We start from the raw sequence: 25,413 nt of genomic DNA on the forward strand, positions 1-25,413 counted from the left end.
TGTGCTGCCTGCCAGCTCAGAGCCTGGAGCCTGTTTCAGAGTCTGTCACTCCCTCTCTCTCTGACCCTCCCCTGCTCACGCTGTCTCTCTCTCTCTCCTAAAAATAAATAAAACATTAAAAAAAATAAAATAAAATAAAAATGGTTAAGATAGGGGCGCCTGGGTGGCTTAGTTGGTTAAGCATCCGACTTTCGCTTAGGTCATGATCTCGCGGTTCTTGGGTTCGAGCCCCGCGTCGGGCTCTGTGCTGACTGCCAGCTCAGAGCCTGGAGCCTGTTTCAGAGTCTGTCACTCCCTCTCTCTCTGACCCTCCCCTGCTCATGCTGTCTCTCTCTCTCCTAGAAATAAATAAAACATTAAAAAAAAAAATGGTTAAGATGGTTTTATTGTTAACCAAAAAAAAAAAGAGAATCATTTGTTGTTACTGTGAGCACCCCTCCCCCAGGGCCCCCCCCAAATACTGGAGATGGCGCCATTTCAGTGAGCACTTTACTTCTTGGGCACAGGCTAGATCAGGGCCAGAGGGAAGGGGGCGGGTGGACATGGGGGCAGGTGGGAGGCAGGCGGGTCTGGTTGAGGGTCTGGAATCCAGAGTCGGGACAGAGGGAAGGCGGCAGGCACTTGGTGATACAGTGGATTCTCATGAGCCTCTGGGGGGACCGGACGGACCCCCGCAGACAGGAGTCCAGGAGCCTGCAGGGGGCGTCCCTGGCCAGGCCGGTCAGTCTGGGAGGCCCAGGGCCTTGGCGGGGGGAGGGGCCCGTGGCTGCCCCGCCGCCCTGTCAGTGGGACTTGGGCCTGGGGCTCTGGAAGGCGGACAGGGCGATGAGGAGCTGGGCGGCGTAGTAGGTGGTCATGACCACCAGGCGGGCGTGGGGCAGGGACTGGGCAAAGGCGTCCCAGGCCAGCACCGAATCCGAGAGTGTGAAGAGCAGGGCCCCCCAGCGGGCGCTCCCGCCACGGGCCAGGCCGCGCCACAGCATGGAGGCCAGGACCAGCGAGTAGGTCACCAACACGGGGGCCATGTCCGGGGGCAGGTGCAGCAGCAGGACGCCCGTGTAGAGCAGCAGGGCGGGGGCGACGAGCAGCAGGAGGCCTGGCCGCAGGGGGCGGAGGCCGAAGGCCCACAGGTAGAGCAGGTGCGCCCCGGTGAAGGCCGCCACGCCTGCAGGAGACGGGAGGGGTGCCCGGTGGGCCGCTGTGCAGCGCAGAGCGTGAGGGAAAGGCCCGCCCCGGACGCAGCAGCACCCTATCTGCCGGGATGCGGGACCCCCTCCCCGGGGCACGTCTCCCTTCTCCCCGAGTCCCAGAGCGACCAGAAAACACACGGCCTTCCAGCCACACTCCGCTCAGGACCGGCCGCTGGCTCCCCGCCTGGCCCCACCTGCCGCCCACCTGTTCTGACTCGCCAGCACCTTCCCACCCCGGGGCCTTGGCACTTGCGGGCCCCTCTGGACCATCCTTCCTCAGGTGGCTCCTGCACCCTCTTCAAGACGTCACCTTGGTGAGGCTGACCTTGACCAGCTACTCAAGACTGCAACACGCGGAGCCCTTTCCCTCCACGCCGCGCACCCCCCTCGGGGGAATGAGAGCTCCTCCTCAGGCCCCGCCCTCACCGCAGAGGAAGGCCTCCGGCCAGACGAGGCAGGCGTCCCCCGCGGCCGAGCACAGGAGGGCGGCCTGCAGGAGCGCCCTGTAGCCCCGGGCGGAGCGCGCCGCCTGCAGGAAGGCCACCAGGCACAGGACGGGCAGGCACTTGACAAGGGCGCTGATCCAGGATGGCTGGTCTTGAGGGATCCAGAGGAGGAAGTAGACGGCGCAGGTGAGGACGAAGGGGCTCAGCCCCCGGCACAGGGGCAGCTGCTTTGGGGCACAAGGGCTCGGGTGTGAGGGCTTCCACCTTCCACCTGCCCCCGGCACCCAGCCACGCTGTCGGGGCTGCTCAGGAACCGGGACGTCCCGCCCCACGGGTCCCAGCTCCCCGGGAGGCCCAGGACCCCCCAGTTCCTCCAGGCTGCTCAGGCCACCCCCGGTGCCCAGGCCAGACTCCCCTCCCCCCTACAGCCGGCATCTCTTACTTGGACTGAGAAGCAACGCTTTTGGGACGGACCCTCTTCCCAGGCGTCCATGTTGGCCTATGACCCCCCAGAGAGGTGCGTATGTGGGCACGGGTGGCTCTGGGGGTGGAAGGGACAGCATGTGGTTACACGTTAACCCGAGGAGCGTCCTGTGGACTCTGGGACTGATAACAGGGGCCAGGGAGATGCTGCCCCCACCCTGGGGATGGCCCTGCCTGGCACCACTGATAAGGTGCCCGTCAGGACCCGGGGTCCCTCCAGCCCACAGCACCCTGTCCTCCCCCACTAGAGCTGCCTCCTCCTCAGCCCCTGGCCTAGGCGGGGCTGGGGGGGGCGCATGGCGTCAGTGCCCCTCCCGTCCTCCCCAGGGGGGACGGGCGGGATTCCAACGCCCTCCCCTGCACCTGGGACTCGAGCGGGCCCCATCACCTGGCCTCGGGCAGCAGGACCACCCTGGATGGAAACTCCCTCTGCACCTGCCCCCCCAGCGGCCCCCAGAAGGCTGCCCGGGGGTCCCTCCTGTGCTCTGGCCTCCCTGCCACACATGGTCCTCAGCTCCCGCTCAGGACCCTGAAGCCCCCCACCCTGTGCCCTGCACGGCCTCGACACCTGCCTCCTCCTCACACACTCCTGCAGGAGCAAACACCAAGGTCAAGGTCAAGAGTTGTGAAGGTCATCACTGCTGTGCTGGCCTGCAGCTTTGGAAGTCACTGGGACGGAGGCTCCCATGCCCATGAGGTGCACCCGCCCCTCCCGCACTTCTGGTTCAGGAGGCTTGAACCACTGGGTGCCCACCCGGGTCGGCTGGTTGGCCGTCCCCCCGGACACCCTCTGCTCCACCGCAGGGGATGAGGCTTCGGGGACATCACTTCTGCAAGGTCGCCCAGCCACGTCGCCCTCCCCCCCCCACCTCGCCGCCAAGGCCCGACGCTGACCTGCCACCTGTGTGGAGCAGGGACACCCAGAGACCCCAGGACAGCGTGTGGAGATCAGGTCCAGACGGTGCCGGGTGGGGCTCTGCCCTAAGCACCCCTTCCTGGTCTGAGCACGAGCGACCCGCCCCCTCCACAGCAAGGGGGTCCAGGAGCCGGACTGCACTCCGCGCTGCAGGCCGCACCTGGGGTGCCAAGGCTGCAGTGCGAGGTCAGCTCGGGCTCCCCCTCCCCGAGGCCCAGAACTCAAGGTCTCCACGGGAATCTTAAACTGTATTTATTTATATTTGCAATATGAAATAGAAGCTGTGCACGAACACACACACACTCACGCCAGCCTGGGGAGGGGGAGCTGGGACAAGGTCACTTGGCAGCTGGGCTGGACCCCAAACCCTCGGGCATGGGAAGGGGACCCCAGCCGGACCCCTGCCGACCCCCCGCCGCAGGGTCCATAGGAGGTGCGGGGGTTTCAGTGAGCGCATCAGGGCCCCACGGGAATGTCCCCTGAGAGACCCCCTTGGACGGGGACCACCAACTCCCACAGAGGCAGCAGGGCTGGGCGGGGGTCCTCTAGCCCCCAGCCCGGGTCAAAGTGCAGGGTCCAGGGCAAGGGTCTGGGCAAAGGCACGGCCCCCACTCGGGCCCTCCCCCCGAGGCAGCCCTGGGCCGAGTGTGGGTGTGGGCATCTGCACCGGAGACTGGGGGCGTGGGGGGGAGGGGGCAATGTCCTCGGGGTGGGATGAAGGTCCAACCCGCTGTCCTGCCCGCCTGGCCTCCTCCTGGCTCTCCACCCTCCCACTCTCTCTATAATATATAATATAGGTCTCTCTCTCTCCTTTCTCTCTAATCAACTCAATCTTTATTCCAGGAGACAAAACTCCATAATTTCTTTTCTCAGTGCAAATGGGGGTGGGTAGGGGCCCGTCTCCCTGGCACCAGGCTCCTGGGAGTCCAGAGGAGAGAACGTGGGGGCAGACTGGGGCGAGGAAGAGGTGATGGGGCAACAGGGCCATCGTGGGACCTGCCCTGCCCCCACTTGGGCCGGGTCCACGTGGGGTACGGAGGATTCAGCCGCCACCAGGACCAGGCAGTTACCTGGGAACCAAGAGGGAGACCCGTGTGAGCGGCCAGCTGGGTCCCCCCCCCCGCCACCCGCTGCAGCAGCCCCCCCACCCCCAGCCCCCGCCCACCTGCTTCCCAGCCAACCCTTGCCACTCACTGGGAGCCCAGGGATGCTGGCCCTCCTGGGGCGGAGCCGCTGGGCACCGGGGGCGGTGTAAGGGCCTGGGCACTGTCAGAGGAGAGGGACGCAGCGAGGTCAGTGCCTCCCCCACGTGAGCCCGGCTGTCCCGGGAGGCCGCACCACGCTCACCTCTGGCTTTGGGGGAGCCCTGAGGGCTCCGGGCTCTTCTCCCCCTCTGTGGTCTGGGGAGGCTGGCTGGCCGTGGGGGCCGGGACAGAGGTAGCAGGGTCTCTGGTTGCACTGTGTGTAGAGGGCGGGTTACCAGTGGGGCTCCCACCCCCGACACCCTGTGCACCCTCCCACCCCTGAGGAGGGAAGGGGTGCACAGCCCAGGTGGTCCCCCCACTGGAGACCCCTGGGAACCACCCCCGGCAGCAGGAGCTCGAGGCTGGCTCTGTGCACCACCTGCCCCTTTCTGGGAGCCCTCGCGCTCCTCCGTGGCCCCACATGTGGGCGCAGGCGCAGCAGCGCACCCCCAGCTGCCATGAGGCCCCGAGGCGGCAGTGCAGACCTGGGGGCTCCTTGGAGCAGCTCGGGGCAGGACCCACACAAGCGCCGGGCTCCATCTGCCTCCCCAGCCGCTCACCTGTCCAAGGAGCTGGGCGTGGAGCGTGTCCCTCTGAGGGTGGCCTGGAGGTCCCCGGAGCTGGCCGAGGCCTGGCAGGGGGCTGTGCAGAGAGAAGCCAGGAGACCCAGGCTCAGCGAGGCCCAGGCGTGAGCAAGGCCCGGGGACAGGGGGGCGGGCGGGCGAGGCTCACCCAGGGGCTCCGCTACTGTGCTGCCATCTGTGGCTTCCTGAGGTGCTGAGGGGGACGCGGGGTCCTGAGACCTGGGGGTTGGGGGGAGAAGAGCAGCTCACGGGCCAGCTGGGGGCAGCGCTCCAGCCTGAGGAGCCGAGCGCTGGGCACCCGCCGCGGCCTCACCTGAGCTGCAGGGTGGAGAGGTCCCGGGGAGCGCCGAGGGGCCCCTGCGGGGCAGGGAGACCAGGGCTCAGCTCCCTCTCCCCGGAGTCTCGGGGGCCGGTCGGGGCGTCTGTAGGCACTGGGTCAAAGGTGGCTGTCCAGCTGGGGCCTGGGCAGGGGGAGGGCAGAGGGCAGGTGAGCCGGCAGGTGGACACGCCACGTGCGCCCCGCCCCGCCCCGCCCCGCGCGTTCGCCCACCTGGAGGCCGGGGGCCAGGGCTGGGGTGCCGGGGGGGCCCGGTGCCCCCACTGGCCGCTCGGCCGTCGCCCTCGTCCTCCTCCTCCTCCTCGTCCTCGTCCTCGCTGTCTGTGCTGCCTCCGCTCCTGCCCAGAGACCCCCGGTCAGCGGCGTCCCGGCTGCCCGGGGACAGCAGGGGGCGAGCGGGGGCAGGGGGGAAGCCACAGCACAGCGGGTCAGTGCCTCCGGGGGTCCCGGGGGTGAGGGGATGCCGGAGCCGTCCTGACGGGAGCAGCCCCCGCCCCCGCCTGACTCTCCCTCCAGCCACACACTCAGGGGCAGCCACTCCCAAACTGAGTTCTAAGTGTCGACCGGCACACGACCCAGCCGTGGGGACCGCCCGACCGGCCCGTGTCGCCAACGGACACAGTTAAGAACCGAGCTGCTCCTGCGTCCCGCGGAATGCACAGCCGTGGCCTGAACGCTCGCTGAGCGAACAGGGGCCCGTCTGCACGCCGCCGAGCTACGCGGAGGCGCTCGGCAAAGAGGGAGCAGAAGGGAGCTTCCGGGATCGGGGGCGGGGGCGCATGCATCTCCTAACCCACAGGGACCATCACACAAGGAGGAGGGAGACCAGACGGTTCCCAAGGGTCCCCAAGGTCGGGAGCAAGAGCGAGGCTGCTCGCCACCTCGGCTCAGGACCGTGCGGGAGCGCGAGGAGGGAAAAGGAGGAGGGAAGCTCTCGGCGCAGACGACCCTCGGGCCCCGCTGCGGCTGCCAGAGCGAGTGAGCTGCTGCGGGGCGCAGTGCTGACGCACAATAATCCACTCTGTTTCTGCAGGCTCGTGACGGTCTCAAAATTCCACTTACGTAACCTACGCAGGAATAAATTTAACACAGAAAGCATGAAACTTACAGCCTACGAAAGACCTAAATAAAAGGAAAGTCGTTCCGTGTTCACGGACTGGAAGACGGAATGCGGCTCGCAGGGCCACTGGCCTACGGGTCCCAGACGGGTCCTCTCCATCCTGGCTGCCCTCCTTGCGGACATTACCAAGCTGACCCTACAAGTCACACCGAATCCCGAGGGACCCCGAAGAGGCAACACAATCTGAAACACAACAGCAAACCTGCAGCCCCCACGCTTCCTGACTTCCAAACTTACAACACGACAACAGTGAACAAAACTGGGACGGGGCCCTGGGCGGCTCGGCTGGTTGGGGGGCGGACTCCTGATTTTGGTTCAGGTCATGGCCTCACCATCATGGGATCGAGCCCCACATCAGGTTCTGAGATAAGCATAAAGCCTGCTTAAGATTCTCTCTCTCCCTTGGGGCACCTGGGTGGCTCAGTTAAGTGTCCGACTTCGGCTCGGGTCATGATCTTGCGGTTCGTGGGTTCGAGCCCCGGGTCAGGCTCTGTGCTGACAGCTCAGAGCCTGGAGCCTGTTTCGGATTCTGTGTGTGTCTCTTTCCCTACCCCTCCTCCACTCATCCTCTGTCTCTCTCTCTGTCTCAAAAAGAAAAAACTATAAAAAATTAAAAAAAAAAAAACCTTAAAAAAAAATTCTCTTTCCCTCTATCCCGCTCCTCTGCTCATGTGGCCTCTTTCCCCTGCTAAAGTAACAAAAAAAATTAGGTGGAGTCTGGGTGGCTCAGTTGGTTAAGCGTCTGGCTCAGGTCATGATCTCCAGGCCCGGTTCATGAGTTCCAGCCCCGCGTCGGGCTCTCTGCTATCAGCCCAGAGCCTGGAGCCTGCTTCAGATTCTGTGTCTCCCTCTCTCTCTGCCCCTCCCCTGCTCGTGCTCTGTTTGTCTCTCTCTCTCAAAAATAAACAAGCGTTAAAAAAATTTAATAATAAAAAAAAAAGGCAGGGAGGTCTCAGGAGAAGGAACAGTGGGCCCAGAGCGGCCGTACTACAACTGCACGTGCGTCAGATGACTTGTGACAGGGCGCCAGGCCCGCTCAGCCGGGAAAGGGCAGCGTCTTCAACCAGCGGGGCCGGGAAGAAGACATTTGCACGGGCAGAGGGGGAAGCTGGACCCCCTCACACCACACACACACAGCCCACACGGGGCGGGCCATGACTTGGGTGTGCAAGGCCACGCAGGGCGCACGTCGGCCTGGCCAGCAACACAGCAGCACGTCCGGCGGACGGTGGGGGTGGGGGCCTCACAAGTGGGAGGAGGAGGCAGGTCTATTACAGGGCAGGACGTCAGGACGCCACCGTCGGGGACACAGTCCGCGGGGATGGCCCTGCTCCCTCATCCGGGTGCGGGCAACGGGGGGGGGGGTCGATGGGGCCGTGCGCGAGGAAGGTACGGCGCACAGCGTGACCCTCAAGCCAGAAGCCACGGGGACAAAGGCCCCGCGTGCACGTTCACAAGCCACGAGTCGGATGCGCGAAGAGCCGGTGGCTGCCTTCAGGGAGGCCCCAGCACCGCGTCTCCTGCAATGGAGGGAGGCGTGGGGGCTCCCGGGGGCACGTCAGCCGCTTTGTGGGGACACCCACGGGGGCACACGTGGGGAGAGCAGAGCGGCGCCACAGCTGCGCCTGCACCCGGCCGCCCCCCAGGGACCCGCGTCTCCCCGGCCACACGCAGCTGCCGCCCTGTCCCCTCTGTAGCTGAACTCGGGAGCTGGTTTCCAGCGCTCAACACCGATGTGCCCCCCCCCCCCCCGACGCACGCACCACGCGCTGCTCACTCCTCTCCGGCCCCGCAGGCTGCGGAGGCAGAGTGGACTCACCGCACGCCGGGGGGCGGGCCCAGGCGGGCTCCGCGGGCCAGCGGGCGGCCTTGCCAGGCGCCGTCCTCGTCGTCAGAGCCCCCGGAGCCCTGGCCCTCGTCCTCGTCCTCGTCGTCATCGTCATCGAACTGCTGGATTCGGTCCTTGTAGCAGATCTCCAGCAGGCCGGCGTTGGGCTGCGGGGTGCAGGGGGGGGGGCTGCGGTGGGCGGCTGTCTGCGGGCCCCCCGCCCCGCCCCCCAAGGACGGGGCGGCACTCACGTTCTCGTCGTCGGCGTTGAGGGAGAAGGTGATGTTGGCGGTCTTGTCGAAAGGCGCGCTAGGAGGGAAGGGCCGCGGCGGTGAGGCAGCCGCTGCGTCAGGCTTCTCCTGCGCCCGCCCCGCCTCCGTGTCGGCCCTCACGGGGGCGCCCGTTAGCGCCTCGAGGTGAGCTCCTCACACAGGCACACGTTCCCCCCGGAGGCAGCCTAGTGCCCACGGTGACTGGACCCACGGCGGCCGCGCTCAGAAATGGAGAGAGAACGTGTGCCGACTCTGACGGACGGCGCCTACTCTGTTCCCTGCTCCATCCCCGAGCTGCCCCGGGCCACCTCCGGTCGCTGGAGCAGCCGCACACAACTTAAGCTGAGACCAAAGAAACAAAACTGAACGAGGCCGTGGCCATGGGCCACAAGTGGGGGTGTCTCCAGGGCCACGGCACACAGCCCGCACGTCCAGCCAGAGCTGCTCGGTCTGGGGCCAGGACTCGCCCTGCCACACCCACCTCTCCTGGGCCCACACCTGCTCCCTCTGCTCAGCTCCCTTCCTGAGAGCCCCACGGAAACGCTTCCCGCTCCGGGAAGTGAGCACAGGCGTCCTCGGCGTCCACACCAAGTGCGGCCAGGAACCCAGTGCGGCTCTGCCGTACCCTTTCCCCACTTCTTCTCTGGTGGCGACGGGCATCTGTCCGTCCCCTGCATTGTTACCACGTGTGCCCCCCCTGGGGAAACGCGGCCACGAAGATCCCATCAGAGCACGCCCCGGCTCCCAACACCGTGCAGACACGGCCACGCAGGGTCCTCAAGGCCTCTCCGCCCAGACACAAGGAGCCGGGCGTGCCGGGGCGGGAGGGCAGTCCCCCGGCAGTCCAGGCCCTGCAGGCAAGGTCGTCAGCTCCAGCGTCCTAAAAACATTCATCTGCCTTCCATTCTAGAACACTTCACGGCTTTCAAGGTTTATGAAAGAGTTTGAAGCCGCGCTGGAAATGATGTGGTTGTGGAGGCTACACAGTTCCATCAAGAGAACAGCGGGCGGCGCCACCACCCTCTACCAGGACGCAGCCTTCTCCAGGGCCCAGCTGGGAACTCAGCCAGCAACGCCAGGCCGTCCATGCACTGGGTGCCGGGCTGGGCAGAGCAGCAGCGGACACAGTTCATATCCGCGTGGGAGACACAGGCCGGCCGCCGACCCCGGCTCATCACACCGCACGGTGATCCTGCTCCCACACCGACCGACATGCACCTCGGTCTCCCCGGCTGTAACGAGGCCCCTGAGCCCCGAGCAGAGGGGGCGGTGGGCACCGCCCGAGAAGCACCCGGCACACCGCTAGTGATGCAGCAGACGCAAACAAGGACCTCAGCTCAGTCGCCCCCCGACCCAGAGACATCCGCATACCCCCCGCCCCCACAAGTGACACTCAGCCACTGGCCTTTCACTGCTTTCCTATTGCTGCCACAAGATGGCTAGTATGATTTATGTGACGTTAGAAAATTCTATTTTCTTCTCTTGATTATAAAAGTAATAGACACCTGGGGTGGAAAACTTGGAAAATACAGAAGGAAGACGGTGACGGCAACACCTGGTGAAATACTATTACCCGGCAATCCCAGAGCAGCACGACTAGTTGCTGAAGGAGCTTCTCTCGTCAGCCCGGGGCCTGTGCAGCACAGGGACGTGGGGGCCGCTCTGGCCACCAGGGCCCATCCCAGGGGCTCCGCACAAGGCCTGCCCCGCCCACACCAGGAGGATGGGAGAGCCGCCAGGAGGAGCCCACCCGCCCACACAGGGCAGGTGGGCGCTCGCTTTCTGCGCCGCGGTCCCCGTGCCCCCACCCTGCAGAGGGCTCACTCACTTCACACTCTCTTCCTGCTCCCCAAACTCCTCGTCGTTGAAGCCAAAGTGGTCGATGAAGGCAGAGGTCATGCGCTGCATCTGGAAGTCCATGAAGGCCTGCGGCAGGGTGGTGGTCAGGGGCCGGGTGGGGCCCGGAGGAGCAGGGCAGCCCCCGCCCCGCCCCGCAGCCCACCTGCTGCAGCACTGCCTCCTCTGGGAAGCTGAACTCCTTGAGCCGGTCATCCTCATCGTCGCTGGAGGAGTGCAGGTGGTGGGTGCTCACCTGGGGCGGGCGGGCAGGCAGGGGTGAGGACCAGGGCGGTGGGTGCCAGGGAGAGCCCGATGGAGGAGGAGAGCCTCACCAGGTCCACTGTGTTCTTCCTGTTCGTCTCCGCCAGGGGTCCCGAAACGAAGGCCTCCCACTGCTCCTGCTGCTCACTGGGCAGGTCTGCTCCCAGGGGAGGGGTGGGGAGGGGAGAGGATGTGAGGGGCCCCACGGCCTCACCCCCGCCCCCCCAGCGCCGGGGCGTGCCCCACCCAGGCGCTCACCCTTCAGCAGCTGCCCCAGCTGCTCAGCATTGGGCCCCTTCTCCGAGTTCTGCACCAAGGCGTTGGCCAGTCTCGTCAAGTGGCCCATGTAGCCCTTGCGAGGGCCCCCTGCAGACCTGGACAAGATCAGAGGCCACAGCTGGACTCTGGCCACACGAGCCCCTGCCCCGCCCTCCCCTGGGGCCAAGGGGCGGGGGAAGCTCACTGCACAAGCTCGTTCTCCTCCCAGGAGGTCAGGATGCGCTCTACCAGGCGGCACTGCTGCAGCAGCTGGAAGAACAGGTTGCGGGTGGGGGTGGGGCCAGACTCAGGCGCCCCTCCTCCCCAGCTCACCCCTCCTCCCCTGCATCCCTCCAGCCCCACCCTCCCTCAGAGGGCCTCCCACTATTGCCGTCACTGGTCACTGCAGTCCACACCCCGTCCACACCCCAGGTGCTGCTGGACAGCTCCTCCCTGAGGCCCTGGGCTACATCCAGGGAGGCACCTCCCCTAATGTGGTGGCCGTCACGCAGGAGACCATCTCTGTCTTCCAGGACACCCGCTGCCCAGGGAGCACCACATCCCGCACCTACCTAAACGTCACCCCCATTTCTCACAGACAGATCTAAGACAAGGCCGAGCCCTGCCCCCAGCACGCACAGGCTTCCAGCAGGCAGACCCGGGGCAGCACCCGCCCGCCGAGAGAGAAGGGGACCTGGGAGCTGAGCTCACATGTTTCACGACGGGGTTAGGGGCAGGTGTCTCGAGGCCGCTGTCGGACGGAGGCCCAGCACTCAGCATGGCGCTCACACACGACTCCACTTGGGCGTGCAGGAAGTTGTTGAACACGTAGTGGAAGAAGAGGTCCTGGGTGGGAGTGGCACAGGCTGGCACTGAGGTGCCCCATCAGCCTTGTCCCCCCGTCCCTGCCCAGGGGCCCCACCCAGTCCTGACCCTCAGTCTCCCACGCCCCTGCCCTCCGCACCAGCATGGTGTTGGGCACATCCAGTGCCAGGAGCTCCTGGGTCAGGGCCGCATCGTTGGCACTCAGGGCGCTGGCCAGCAGCTTGACCACGTGCAGCCGCGTGTTGCCCAGTGGGGGGGCCAGGCTGCCCCACGTGGTACGCAGCGGCTCCAGCTATAGGCACAGGGGAGGCTCAGCACTGCCCGAGATGTGGGGCCACCCTCCCTGCCACCCTCCTTCCCTGGCGTCCCAGCCCACCTCAGGGGGCTCGAGCAGGAGCTGGTGGAAACGGCCGAGGCGTGGGCGCAGGGCGTGCAGGGCGCCCACACTGGACGTGGTGCTGTCCAGGGTCGCCTGGGCCAGGAGCTCCAGCTGCCCGTCCACACTGCTGAAGAAGTTGTTCACAGTCACAGACTCAGACCTGCGGTGGGGACATGACAGAGGACCTGTGTGCACGATACACACACGGGCGGCACCTCTGGAAGGGAGTGAGAAACTGCCTCCCTGGGAAGCGCAGGGCGAGGATCGGATGCCCAGGGACCGCACGGGACAGGCCCATCTATCTCAGGCAACCACGTGCCTGAAGGGCCCTGGATTCAGACAGCTATAGCTCCAGCCCACAGGGGGTTTACTTGGCCTCAGATACAAGCAGAGGACTCTCCTCCAAGGACCTTAAGTGACCACCACGAAGGGACTAGCACTTGTAGAGGCCGTGTCCCATGACCTTCGCCTCTAGATGGGAGGGCACGGCTGGGGGGCTGGGCCCCCTCACCTCGGCCTTCTGGGCTCCAGCAGAGTCAGCAGCACTAGGATCCCGCTCACGATGACAGACTGGCTCTGCTCCCCCTCCAGCATGTTGCTAAGCAGCTGCTCGATCGTCTCCTGCCTGGGGCAGGGGGCAGGACAGGGGCGGGGGTCAGAGCGCAGGGCCCCGGACAGCTTCCCTCCCTGGGCCTGGGAACTGCCCGAAAACCCACTTCTCCAGGGTGGCCAGCAGCTGGTCGGGCTCTGGGCTGTCCTGGACCTGGATCATTTGCTCCCGGCTCAGGCGGATGATGTCGCACAGGGACTGGGATGCATTGGAATGTTGCTGGGGAGGCAAACAGAGAGCTGAGGACACCGGCCCAGCTGCCGGGCCCTCCTGAGCTGACCAGCTGGCCTGAAGGAACAGGAGAGGAGGGTCACAGGGTCACACAAACATAGGGACACAAATGCTAAGGGAAGGAACAGAAGGCACCAAATGCTGGGAGACGAGAGAAAGCAAAGAACTGGGAAACCCAGGAAAGCTTCCTGGAGAAGGTGACACCCTATCTGCTGTAACCAAAGGAGGGAACGACCAGATGTCCAGTGTTTGATGAGTGGATAAGCACCTGGGATGTGTCTGCATGCCAGAATATTCCTCAGCCTTAGAAAGGGACGAAGCACTGACATGCCACAACACAGGTGAGCAAGGAGGCCAGTCATGAAAAACACATATTCTGTGATTCCATTCATACAGACAGTCCAGGAGAGGCAAAGCCAGAGACCGAGAACACACTCATGGCTGCTGGGGGACCATGAGGGAATGGAGTGACAGCTGATGGGCATAGGGTTTCCTTTCAGGGGTAATAAAAAAAAAAAAATCCTAGAACAATGTGGCGATAACCGCACAATTTGTGAATACGCTAGAAACCACTGACTGCTGTGTTCTAAACAGGTGGTCCACACGGCATGTAACCTGTATGTCAACAAAGCTGTTACAAAAACAAGCCAAGTGAAACACGAGCAGAACTGAGTGTGACGTACAGGGCAGCTGCCAGGGCCCACCTGTGCAGACCCCAGGCCCGCCCGGCCACGGGCCGCTCACTCTTCAGAGCCCCTGTGTCACAGGCCTGCACGGTCCTCACCCTGCCGGGATGGGCACGCATTGGTGCCCGGGTGATGACCCGCGCCCGTGGACCTTGGCTCCGTAAGCTACCAGCCCCGGAAGACACGGTGAGGCCCCGCGGGCCGCAGTGAGGGTGCGGGCCCTCTGCCTCGGCACAGATTCTCCGAAGTACAGGTAGGCTCAGGTCACAGTCAGCAAGGGAGGGCGTGGGTAAGGGACCCAGGGGAGGCTGGCAGTGAGGGGGCCTAGAGTCAGAGGCTGCTCCTCAGGCTGTGACTCATCAGATGGCGGCCACGCTCCTGATTCACCAGACCCGGTCCGTGGGGTCCAGGGGGCCTGGCCCCCTTCCTCGCAGCCGCAGACTGGAAAGGCCACACACGCCGGCTTCCCACGCTTCCCTTCCTCCTCAGTTCACCTCTTAAGAAGGGAGGAGGAGCAAAGCTGGTGTGAAGAGCAGCTCTGAGGTGAAAGAGACAGGGCCACAGGTAGGGACAGCAGCCGAGCAGGGGACACTCACATTGTCATCCTTGGACGGGTGGATCTGATCAATGAGCCGCTGTACGATCTTCTCCTCATTGAGCCACTGGGGGTGAGAAGCCGAGGCTTGGCTCACCCTGGCTCACGAGCCCGCCCGCCGCCACCCCGGCCCCGGCCCCGGCCCCGCCCCGCCCCCGCGCTCACGTTGACCACGTCCTGCCTCAGCTGCGGCCGCTCCACGCAGGTGAGGAGACGCAGCAGGAGGTCCATGATGGCAGAGGTGCCGATGTGCTGCAGAAGCAGGTCCACGAAGTCGTCTTTCTTCCGCAGGAAGGACACGAGCTGGGGGCCGGAGGGGCAGCCTCGTCACTCGGCAGGACCCAGGGCCCACGCACCAGCAAGCCCACAGCCCTGGCCCGGTGCGGCGGTACCTGGTCTGTCTTGCGGTTGATAAGAATGCCCATGACCTTGCTGAAGAAGCTGGCGAGCAGCGGGTTGAGGCTGCCACTGCTCTGCAGGAAGCCGTAGAGCCGGTTCAGGAGGGACTCATCTGCGCCCAGCGCGTCGTTGATCTGGGGCACGTCTGAGGTCAGGATCTCGCAGGCCACGCTGGGGTACCTGGGGTTCACATCCAGAAAGGGTGACAAACGCCAGGGAAGCTGACGGGGGCACCCTCACCTCACTTGCCCTCCTGTCAGAACCCACTCGCAGCTCCCCAGTGCCCCCAAGGCTGCAGCCAACCTCCTAGGCTTGGACGCGACCCCCACCGCCCTACTTCACCCCTGCCTCCCGGCCCCCTGCCTGCACAGGCCCCAAGCCAGGCAGCTGCGGGACAGGCGGGGCGGGGCGGGGCTCACTTGTAGCGCAGGCGCTCTTCGCCACTGGCGGGCGGCTCCTGGGTGACCCAGGCCACCATGGCCTGCAGGTGTGGTGGCTGCAGCAGGAAGTCCAGCAGCTTCCGGTTGACAACCTTGCACTCCTGCAGCACGTCCTCCTCGTCCAGGAGCTCGGGCAGGCTCAGGTCCTCCCGCTCCAGCAGCGCGTCGAGGTGTGAGCTCGTGTGCAGGTCAAACTTCCAAAACATGGCGCCCTGGGGAAGGGGCCTGTCACACAACAGCCTCTGCTGGCTCTGCTCTGCCCTGCCCCCCCCAACCTCAGCCGCCTACTGCGGGACGACCGTGGCAGCCTGACAGGGCCACCCTCTAGTCCAGGGGGTCACTGCCCACCCGGGGCCAATGGTCCTGACTAGCCCTCTGCCCCCACGCCTGGGTGAAGACCCAGGGGGTGGGGGTGGGGGTGGGCTGCACACACGGGGCCTGCAGAGAAGAGCTCTGTGATCCTGTCCCCGTCCAGGGCCTGTGTCCACGGTCCCAAATCTGGGCAGGGACCCCCCGAGTCGGGGCGGGAGCAGGGCTCTTCCTAGAGCCTCTGGCATCAGATTCGCTTCAATCTGTATTTGCTGGACAAGTTCAAATGCCCCATGGTCGCCAGCACGGGGCTGCCGGCCAACCCAGCAAATCACCATGCGATATGCAGGGCGTGGGGTGGTGGCAGAGGGAAGTCTGAGATGACTCTCCGGGCTGTGGCTGTTGCCTGGATGCTACACACACACACACACACACACACAAACACACCCACCCGCCCCCACCCAGGGCCCGGGACAAGGAAGAGGAAAAGCAGGGGGAGGGGCCCTCCCAGAAGAGCCGCTGACTGGGGCCCGAAGGCACCAAGACAGGGTAACTGACTCAGTGGGGAGGAGGACAGGCCGTGGCGCACCCCCGGCCCAGCCCAAGCAGCTGGCTGCCACCGGGAGCACTACACCAGGAGCACCCCTGGGTGCTGCCGGTCTGAGCCCGCTATCTCGTGGACTCAGCCAGGCCCCTACGGAAGCCTATGGCTGCCAGTCCAGACCCCCCGCAAGCCCCGCCCTGCACCTGCCATCACGCTCCCCCACGCAGGGCACCCGTGGCCCCTCTGAGGAGGTGTCGCCACCCCGAGGCAAGATGGACAACGCACGCCGAGGAGAGCGGGGCTCCCCCAGCGCCACACAGGTGCCGCCCAGAGCCCACATTCATCACCTGCCGTGTGAAGACCACCTGAGGCAGAGGCCACCGATGACGGACTGGGGCCCTCCCTCACCTTCTCTACCCCACATCACCCCAACCATGGAAAACCTGTCAGCCAAAAATGGAGCACAGGCCCAGAGCAGAAAGTGGCTCTGACTCCATCAGGAAGGAAGCAGTCAGGGCTTACACCCAGGGCAGAGGGGGACACGCGCGGCCTCATTCCCTTCAGGACACCGCCTCCAGCACCCAGTGTCTGCAGGAGACCACTCACCTCCACGCGCCCCCCCCCCCGCCCCGCCGTCAGCACCCAGCCTCTGCAGGAGACCACTCACCTCCACGTGCCCCCCCCCCGCCCCGCCGTCAGCACCCAGCCTCGGGAGGAGACTTCTTACATCCACGCGGCCCCCCCGCCCCGCCGTCAGCACCCAGCGTCTGCAGGAGACCACTCACCTCCACGCGGCCCCCCCGCCCCGCCGTCAGCACCCAGCCTCTGCAGGAGACCACTCACCTCCACCCGCCCCGCCGTGCCCAGGAACAGGTGGCTCCAAATGTGCCACGATCCCAAATACCGGGGTCCTGGTGGTTCCTCGGCGCTGGCCCAGGATGATGGCAGCGGAGGCAGCGCCGCCATGGACGATCGCAGCAGGCGCCAGGCCCCCCACAGGACAGTGGGAGCCCTCCCACAGGCCCGGAGGTCCCGTCCCACAGCACACAGGGACTCGCCCCTTAGCCCTCCACACTCCACCCCACCCCACGCTGGCCACTTTTCTGAAACACCAACTTGAGTGCCTGGTGTTCACTCGCGGCCAGAAGCCCAAAAGGGCTCCCTGGGTTTCGGCACTTGAGACCTGAGGGGTCCCTGCCAGCCTTCCAGCCCCGCTCGGGCCAAGCCGGGCCTCCCCTGGGACCTCCACTCCCGCAGCGCCGGCTCTCACACCTGCGCCACCCCTCCCCAGGCAAGCTACAGGCTGGCCCTCACACATCATCCTGCAGCTGCCACGCAGGCGTGTGCGGCCCTCCTGAGCAGGTGCCCGCAGGACAGTGCTGCCCCGGCCCCCTGCTGGACACCGAAGCCTCCCGGCATCGCAGGAACGGGGGCCCTTCCCTGACTGCACGCCACGCTGGCCTCCCACACTGTGTACTGACCGCTCTCAGGACCACCTGGCCCTCGTCTCCCCCACTGTCATGACAGCCCCAGGATGGTATGGATGGCCTATCCTACGCGTGAGGCCCCCCGGAAGGTAAGGTCTCGCTTCTTACAGAGAAGCGGGCAGGCTCAGGCCCAAGTTTGGGCGGGCCAGCTGGACCCGGCTCCGCCATCGTCACCCAGGCTCTGACTGGCCGGCCCGTTCCTGGGCCTCAGGGGCTCGGTGGGACGCTCAGCAACAAGTCTAGCGCTTACTCAGGAGACACCTCTGAATTCAGGGGGGTGCAGCCTTGCACACCTGCCCGGCACCCAGCCACCGGGGGGCCTGTCTAACCTGCAGCTGTGCTCAGGGGCCTGAGGGCTTCCCTCTGCTCTCAAACACGGCTAAACCCACCCTGGCCGCAGGCTTGCGTGGCCGGCTCCTCCAGCCCCGCTCACACCGCGTTCCTCACCTGCACTGGACACACTGGCCTTCCTGTGTGCAAAGCACATCAGGCCTTGGTTCTTCTTAGCAACTCTGCTCTTGCTGCCTCGCTGGCCTGGGATGCCCCGGTAACCCGCTCCTTCTCATCCTTGGGGTCTCCTGCCAGGCGTCTAGGCCCTGAGAAGGTGGAAGCAGGCCTCTGGGACGTATAGCCCGGCCTGCACGGCAATGTGCCGTCACATGGTGCATGTGCCTGGTGCCCAGACCGGACGATGGGCAGCACCCAGCACACAACCTGGTATGCGACTCTGCTCAGAAATAGCAGCAGAAAGATACCTCCATCTGCACCCCCCTCCCCCATCATAAGGCCCCTGCCCGCTCTGAGGCAGCAGGTGACGTATCTGCCAAGGCATCGCTTCCCCACGTCCCCAGCCCCACTGTTAAACCACAGTCACAGGTGGGGGTGGGGAGGGGAGGAGGGCGAGGGTGGGCTGAGCCCGTGCCGAGTGTGCGTCCCCAGGCCGTGCGGCGGGGAGAGCATCCAACATCTCCCCCCACGCTCTAAAGCGCTCGGCGAGTCTCCGTTGCACACAGGCAAATCCCTCTGTTTGCTCGGATCCTAGACCTTTTCCAGAAACCCTTCCACACTCAATGGCCATCCCCTCTCACTGAGTAACAAGTCTGTGACAGGCCTTGTGCTACAGGCCAGAGAACTAAGGGCTGCCACAGGTGACGCCAGCCCCGAGGCACTGGTGGCCGATGCGGGCACACCTCCTGGGCTGGGCGAACGCGGGGCCAGGCCCACCTCCTTCTCCACGGGCGACTGTCATGTGAGCAGGAGACCAGAGATGTCAAAGGACCCCCTAGGCTCAAGGAGCGAAACCAGTCTCCAAGGATGGCGTGCTGTGGGACGCCACGCAAGTGAAACGTCAGCCAAAGCAGGGGAGTGGTTTTCAGGAGTTGGGGGAGCCGGGGGCGAGGGGGTGGGGAGCGCCTGCTACGGAGTATGGGATTTCCTTTTGGGAAAAGCATGTTTAAAAAAAAAACACACAAAAGTTCTAGAATTGAATGTACACAATTCTGTCCATTATACCTCAATGAAATCCACCTACTACGGTGATGGCCGCTCCACTCCGAATACACTAGAAACCACCAGCCTGTACACTTTAAATAGATGAACCACATGACGTATGGATTGTATCTCAACGAAAACCACTACCAAACACAAAACCAAAGTTGCCCAGGCCTGTGGTGACAGGGCCAGGCCTCACTCTGTGTCCAAGTCACCCAGAGCTGACCAGACGCCAGCTGCCAGAAAAGCTGAAGCACAGAGGGCACGCGCAGGCTCCCCTTCCACACCCTGTGTCCCTGAGCTGCCACAGAGGGCATGCGCAGGCTCCCCTTCCATACCCCGTGTCCCCAAGCTGCCACAGAGGGCACACGCAGGCTCCCCTTCCACACCCCGTGTCCCCGAGCTGCCAGAGGGCACGCAGGCTCCCCTTCCACACCCCGTGTTCCCAAGCTGCCATAGAGGGCACACAGGCTCCCCTTCCACACCCCGTGTCCCCGAGCTGCCAGAGGGCACGCAGGCTCCCCTTCCACACCCCGTGTCCCCGAGCTGCCAGAGGGCACGCAGGCTCCCCTTCCATACCCCGTGTCCCCAAGCTGCCACAGAGGGCAAGCGCAGGCTCCCCTTCCACACTTGTGTCCCTGAACTGAGCAGGGCCCCCCACAGCTGAGGGGCAGCTATGCACTGGCATGGGCACCTGGTCTCCACATCAAGACAAGGAAGTGAATATTCCCATTTGAGAGACATGGGGACAGGGGCCCACAGGGACGGAGCCATGGCCACCAAGAGGCAGAACCAGACTCTGCCGGCCCTGCTCTCCTGTCTACAGGTGGAAATTGTCAAAGCTGAGGCCCGCCCACTTCCAAAGCACCCAGTTAGAGGGCGCGGGCTCCGGGCAGCATCCCCAACCTGCCCCCCTCCGGCGGGCCAGTTTTGGACAGCAGCTAGGGCTTCCTTCCTCAAGCTGCTTTCCAGAGACCTGGGGAGGGATGGGTAGGGGAGGGCCCAGCCACAGTAAGACAGAAGGTACTGGGTGCGATGGGGTATGGGCTCCAGGGGCCTCTCAGAACCTCAGGCCGCTCCTCCAAAAATCAGAGGAGACTGCAAGGACCGCATGCAAGTGAGTGGTGGCTGGCACCCTACAAAGGTGTCACGTCTCAAACTCTACACGACACAGTGATGCAGACACAGAAGAACACGCACACACACACACACACACACTCACACACAGGAGAACGTGCGCACACACACACGGGAACACACATGCACACACACAGCTCACAGGATAACGTACACGCACACAGCTCACATACACACTCACACAGGAGAACATGCACGCACACAGCTCACATACACACTCACACACAGAAGAACATGCATTCACACACACAGCTCTCACACACACACAGGAGAACATGCATGCACACACACAGCTCATGCACACACAGCTCACAAACACACTCACAGAACACACATGCACACACACAGCTCACGCACACACAGCTCACACACATAACACACACGCACACAGGGCTCACACACATACTCACACACACAGGAGAACACACACGCACACACAGCTCACACACACAGAACACGCACGCACACACAGCTCACACACAGGAGAACACGCATACACACAGCTCACACACAGGAGAGCACACACACACTCACAGCTCACACACATACACACGGGAGAACACACACGCACACACAGCTCACACGCATACACTCGCACACAGAAGAACACGCACATACAGCTCACACAACTTGCTGGAAGCCCTGGGAATCAGATGGACCAGAGAGGGGGGTTCCATCTCACTCTCTACTGGGGTGAGCCTGGACCAGGCACTTGGTGTCCTGGAGCCTCATCTCCTCATCTGTGAAATGGGTCCACAGCCCTCAGGAAGAGTCCTGTGAGAAGGGCCACCTCAGGCAGGTGGTCCCGACACAGCACCTGGCGGCCCCTTCCTGTGTGTCCCAGACCCTCCCAAAGGAAGGGAAGGAGCCCGACGCTAACCCAGGGGTGACAGCTTCAAAAACAGAAAACCCAGAGCCAGGCTCTCCACACATCTGCCTGAGCGACCCAGGTCATTCAAATACTCCAGCAGGCGCCTAGCACCCCACTACCCCCACCCTAAGCAACTTTTAGCAAACTTCAAGAAAACGGAAGTGACTACCACTGGTTTTTAGCGACCGTTTGAAAACCATGACTGGCTGCAAACGGAAGAAGGGGAAACTGTAAATGAGAAAGGAAGCCATTAAAAACGAAAACTACCTCTCTCCCCCCGCCAGCTTGGCACCGTCGCCTCGGGTCTCTTGCCCTGCAGCGTTGTTCTCAGGCCTCTGACCGCAGCTGCCCTCTCAGGAGCCTGCCCACCCCCGCCCCCGCCCCGCCCGGGCTCGGACAGGGCCTGGCTGCAGGACCCGGAGCGCTGCCGATCTGCCTCCACCGTCTCCGTCGGGGCCTCCGTCGGGGCCGGGGGGCCCGGGGCCCGGCCCTTCACCTTCCACGCCTCCTTCGTCTGCCAGGGGCCTGCCCCCGCGAGCGCCTCCACGGGCTCTGGTGCTGGGAGAGACCTTCTCTGGCCTGCAGCCGCCTCCGCCCTCAGCCGTCACAGGCCCACAGGCTGTGGGCCCGAGCTAGGTGAGCCCTGGCAGGGGGGAGAACCAACGACCGAAAGGCCGGCCCCAGCCCCTTGCAGGGCTCAGCAGGTCCAAGGACTGTGAGACCACCTCCCCCAAGTCTCCCCAGCCATCAGCTCTCTGCCAAGTCTGGGAAGGGGGTACACAACTTCGATTCCAAGGACAGGACAACAGTACGGCACCCCCACGACCTCTGAGTAGCATGCAGAGCGCAGCCCAGACCTAGCAAGGTCGGCAGCAGGACACCCATTTGGGACAAGGGGCCGCTGGGGCCAGGGAAGGAGGGACCCGACCACAGCCACAGGGGACAATACGCCGGGACCCGTCCATGGCCTGGGAAAGCCAGCTCACGCTCTCCCAGGGGAGGTGGCCGCTTGGGTCCGACCCCGGGAGGTGGAGTAATTAGCAAGTAGAAGACTGCAGACCCCTGGCCAAGGACTGAGGAGGGGCCTGAAAGCTCACATTCCGGACGGTCACTTGGATCAGTTACGGGTTCAAAGGAAAAAAGGGAAAACAACTAACAGATTTTGAAATAGCCCTTGGAACACGAAGAGGAGCAGAGTCAATGCTCCAGGGAGATCCAGAGTCAGAACAGCCTGGGTTCTGATCCTGCTTCTCCAAACAAAATCCCTGTGGCCTTGGACTCCGTCTCCTCCCTCGAGAGACACCTCAGATAACCGCAAGATCGCACCTCCCACGGGAAGATCTATAAAGCGGGTGTTCAAAGAAAAAACCATGCTTGGCCTGGAAAGGAGGGCGTGTCCCCACCCCCCACGTGCCGGGCCTGCCCCAGAGCTGGTGAGCCAGGGGCACCAGGAAGGCCTCTCGTTCTCACCAAAGCTCCCCGGCCTCATCTCACCTCATCTCTTGCTGCAACCCGCATGGCGCTCAACACTCCCGCCACACCTGACTGCTCGTGGGCACCCTAGCCTCTGCCCTGGCTGGCTGCTCCCTCTGCCTTCCCTCCAGCTCTTTGGGCCCAATTTGCTCCTCCTGGGTCCTTCAGGCTTCAGCACAGACACCACTTCCTCCAGGAAGCCTCCCCTGACTGCGTTAGGGGCCCGCTCCACACTTCCACAGCTTCCGTGGTTTTACCCCATGACAGCATCTGGGTGCTTTGTGACAGGATCTGCCTGTTCAGTCACCTGTCTCCCTCTGGAAGATGCCAATTTACCAAGACCTAGTATAAGGCCAGACCCACAGCTAGAAATACTTGTTGAATTAATTAAGGGGAAAAAAAACAACAACAACTTAAGTGCAGAAGGGGAAAGTGACCTGCTAAAGTCACCTTCCATAGATCCTGAAAAAAGTGTTGGTGATCGGGGCAGGCAGGAGCCAGAGGGCTCTTCTCTGATGCAGAGAAACAGCAGATGACCCAACAAAACTCACTGAAAATACGAAAGTAAATCAAAATACACAACTCAGAACCCACAGCTGCTCATGGGTAGCAACAGGGCAGATAAGGCAAAACTGTGCACGACACCCAAGGTAGAAGGCAGGGCTCCTCGGCCATGGCACTGCTGGTACGCGGGGCTGGAAAATCCTCTGTGGCAGGGGCGGGGGGGAGGGCTGCATCGGGAGCCAGCACCCTCCTCGTTGTAACCACTGGTGTCTCCTGACATTGCCAAATGTCCCCTGGGGGGCACAAGTGCCCCAAGCTGAGAGCCACTGTGACGCGGAATCCCAAACCTAGTCATACTCCTAAAAGCTGCTGATCACGGAGCACTTCCTGTGCCGTGCGTTAGGCTACGGGCTGCCCCCAGAGCCGCCTGGTGAGAAGAGTAGGGACACCAGCACCATTTCACACCCCACTTTCTTTACCACTCTGAACCCCGCACCACACCTAACACATCTTCCTTTCCAGAAACATCTTGCCTCTCAGGCCGGCGTTAGTGGTAAAGTCTGTGGCCTCAGCTCAGGCGCAGGTGTGTGAAAGAGCAAGCAAGAAAGACCCTAACCAGGAGGTCACATTCGAGGGGCTGGACAAGCGGACGCACCGAGGTCCTCCACCCGCCCCTCCAACACTTCCGCAGACCACTCCCAGGTTCCCACCGTCACAGGCTTGCACGTGCTGTTCCTTCCACCCGGAAGGCCCTTCTTCCCACTCTCCATCTGTCATCCCCTCCTCGTCCCTCCAAGAGAACGCCACCACAGAGCCAGTGTCTCCAGCCCCTCCTCTGCGGCCTGCATGCCCGGAGCTACCTCCATCACAACACCCCTAATTGTGACTGTCCGGCGGGCCTTTGTCTCCCCAGGGCAGGGCCTGGGGCTGGTCCCTGCCTCGGCTCCCTGCCCGGCCTGGCTGGCTCCGCAGGCTGCTACCCGAGCCCTCCTCACACGCTAAGCCGGGAAGACAACAGGGAGAGCCTCCCGACTCTAGTGGGCCTGAGCCCGGGGCCAGGGTCAGGGTCGGAGGCGGGGAGTCTGAGAGCAGGAAGGAGGTGTTCCAGGGGAAGGGGCTGAGGAGGAAAGGATGGAGATGTCCCAGGGCAGTGGGACTGAGTCCGAGGAGGGGAAGTTGGAAGCGAGCAGAGAATCGGAGGGAGACCGAGGAGGTGGGCTGGCTGGCGGAAGGCCGAGAGGAGACTCAGGACCTTGCGGGGTCCGAGACCTGGGGTGCTAAGGGACGCTCAGGGGACCCGGGGGCCCGCGGCGGCCGCTCACCTGCGCGGGGGGGCGGCGGCTCCTCGCACTCGGGGCTCATCGGGGCGCCCCCCCCGCCCCGCCGCCAGCGGCTCCGGCCCCGCCTCAGGGGCCCGGTAAGAGGGGGCGGGGGGCGGCGGCAGGGGCTCGCGCTCGCGCCTTCAGGCCTCGGGGAGCCCCCCGCGCGCCGAGCTCGAGTCCGGGGGTCAGCGCCGGCCGGGAGCGGACGGAGACGGGCGTCCGGGGCTCGCCGGCGACCAGGGTCGCGGAGAGGTCGGTGCGGCCGCGAGGCCCGCGAAGGCCCTCAGCCGGGAAGTGGCCCCGGCTGGCCCGGCCCGGCGCCGCGCGGGAAAGCAAAGGCCGGTCAGGGAAGACGTTGTCCTCGGCAGTCCGGACAGGCCGCAGGACTGAGCAGCGGCCGACGAAAGCCGAGGCTCACTTCCTTCGCCGCCCCCCTTCCCCAAACGGACCGGCTCTTCGGGCTCTGCAGTCGGCTCGGGGCCTCCGACGCCCGGCTCCGTCCGCCACTATCCCACAATCCCCTAGCTCTGGGGCACGCAGGAAGCCCCGCCTACCCGCCGCCGTCCGGGTGCGAGGAGGCGGTGCGCCCGGGCCGGGCAGTGCGCCTGCGCGCGGGGCCCAACCACACCCCACTGGCGCAGCCAAAACGCGGCTGCGGATGCGCTTGCGTTGGTTTGGGCCAACGGTCTCCCGGAATAAACGCAGACAACCCAACGCGCAGGCGCCACTGCCCGCGAGTAGCGTTTCTCTACGACTCCGTTCCAAAGTCCAGAATAAATCCTGCTCCAGGATTTCTCTTCCCACTCGCTCCTTTTGGAAATCCATTCGCTATCCGGTCTCCTCCAATTATATCCCTGCTTTGGCTCTAGGATCCAGGTCCTGGTTGACCCGCACCCGGTTTTCTCTCCAACCAGGACCCCTCTCCCGCGCGGTTGCCGAAGCCCTGTCATTACTGTTCCCTCAGTTTCCCCGACTTGTTACAGGCCCTTGCCCGTGTTACAGGCCTACTGGAAGGATCACACGAGTGGGTGCGTGCACGGACTCCTTTCATTTTTTCACCCGCAGATTTACTTTTTTTAAATTTCAGACACATTTTACGGAATCATATATTTTAGTACATTTTCTTGTTCTCGTTTCCTCCTTATTGCAAGGATGCTAGTTATTCGTTTGCTCTTCACATTTGTTAGCTCCTCTGTACTTGCTTTAATCTTTCTCATTTCCACCTGTATTTGCCTATTATCACGTCTCTTCTTCTGGTCCTTGCTATTTCCAGTGGATTTGTTGCATGAGCTGTTTTTTGTCCCTTGTATCAGTTATCCGCTGGTGCTGCGT

General features: G+C 64.0%; 2 protein-coding genes across 6 annotated transcripts; both read right to left on the reverse strand.

Moving 5' to 3' along the window:
* Positions 1–429: 429 nt before the first annotated feature.
* TMEM86B (transmembrane protein 86B) lies at positions 430–3,166 on the reverse strand. 3 transcript variants are annotated; one of them, XM_039244103.1, is made up of 5 exons: positions 3,014–3,166; positions 2,692–2,776; positions 2,079–2,177; positions 1,617–1,860; positions 430–1,165 (listed from the first exon to the last, which is right to left on the reverse strand). In XM_039244103.1, the coding sequence occupies exons 3-5, from the start codon at positions 2,127–2,129 to the stop codon at positions 783–785; spliced, it is 678 nt and encodes a 225-aa protein (XP_039100034.1). In that variant the 5' UTR covers positions 2,130–2,177; positions 2,692–2,776; positions 3,014–3,166; the 3' UTR covers positions 430–782. The 3 variants fall into 3 exon arrangements, with proteins under 3 accessions (XP_039100034.1, XP_039100033.1, XP_039100035.1); XM_039244102.1 differs by having other exon boundaries at positions 1,617–1,863; XM_039244104.1 differs by lacking the exons at positions 2,692–2,776; positions 3,014–3,166 and having other exon boundaries at positions 1,617–1,787; positions 2,079–2,662.
* Positions 3,167–3,274: 108 nt separating this feature from the next.
* Positions 3,275–24,601, reverse strand: PPP6R1 (protein phosphatase 6 regulatory subunit 1). 3 transcript variants are annotated; one of them, XM_039244101.1, is made up of 25 exons: positions 24,082–24,601; positions 14,923–15,155; positions 14,497–14,683; positions 14,270–14,407; positions 14,106–14,171; positions 12,699–12,811; positions 12,494–12,607; positions 11,980–12,142; positions 11,743–11,895; positions 11,490–11,624; positions 10,984–11,048; positions 10,779–10,894; positions 10,592–10,677; positions 10,423–10,512; positions 10,249–10,346; positions 8,400–8,457; positions 8,140–8,315; positions 6,211–6,267; positions 5,414–5,538; positions 5,177–5,324; positions 5,012–5,082; positions 4,840–4,921; positions 4,383–4,493; positions 4,230–4,301; positions 3,275–4,105 (listed from the first exon to the last, which is right to left on the reverse strand). In XM_039244101.1, the coding sequence occupies exons 2-25, from the start codon at positions 15,147–15,149 to the stop codon at positions 4,102–4,104; spliced, it is 2,655 nt and encodes an 884-aa protein (XP_039100032.1). In that variant the 5' UTR covers positions 15,150–15,155; positions 24,082–24,601; the 3' UTR covers positions 3,275–4,101. The 3 variants fall into 3 exon arrangements, with proteins under 3 accessions (XP_039100032.1, XP_039100030.1, XP_039100031.1); XM_039244099.1 differs by lacking the exons at positions 6,211–6,267; positions 24,082–24,601 and adding an exon at positions 23,470–23,531; XM_039244100.1 differs by lacking the exons at positions 3,275–4,105; positions 6,211–6,267; positions 24,082–24,601 and adding an exon at positions 23,470–23,533 and having other exon boundaries at positions 4,226–4,301.
* Positions 24,602–25,413: the final 812 nt, after the last annotated feature.

This window comes from Hyaena hyaena, unplaced genomic scaffold, assembly GCF_003009895.1.
Source record: "Hyaena hyaena isolate Hyena2069 unplaced genomic scaffold, ASM300989v1 scaffold_235, whole genome shotgun sequence".
NCBI lineage: Eukaryota > Metazoa > Chordata > Mammalia > Carnivora > Hyaenidae > Hyaena > Hyaena hyaena.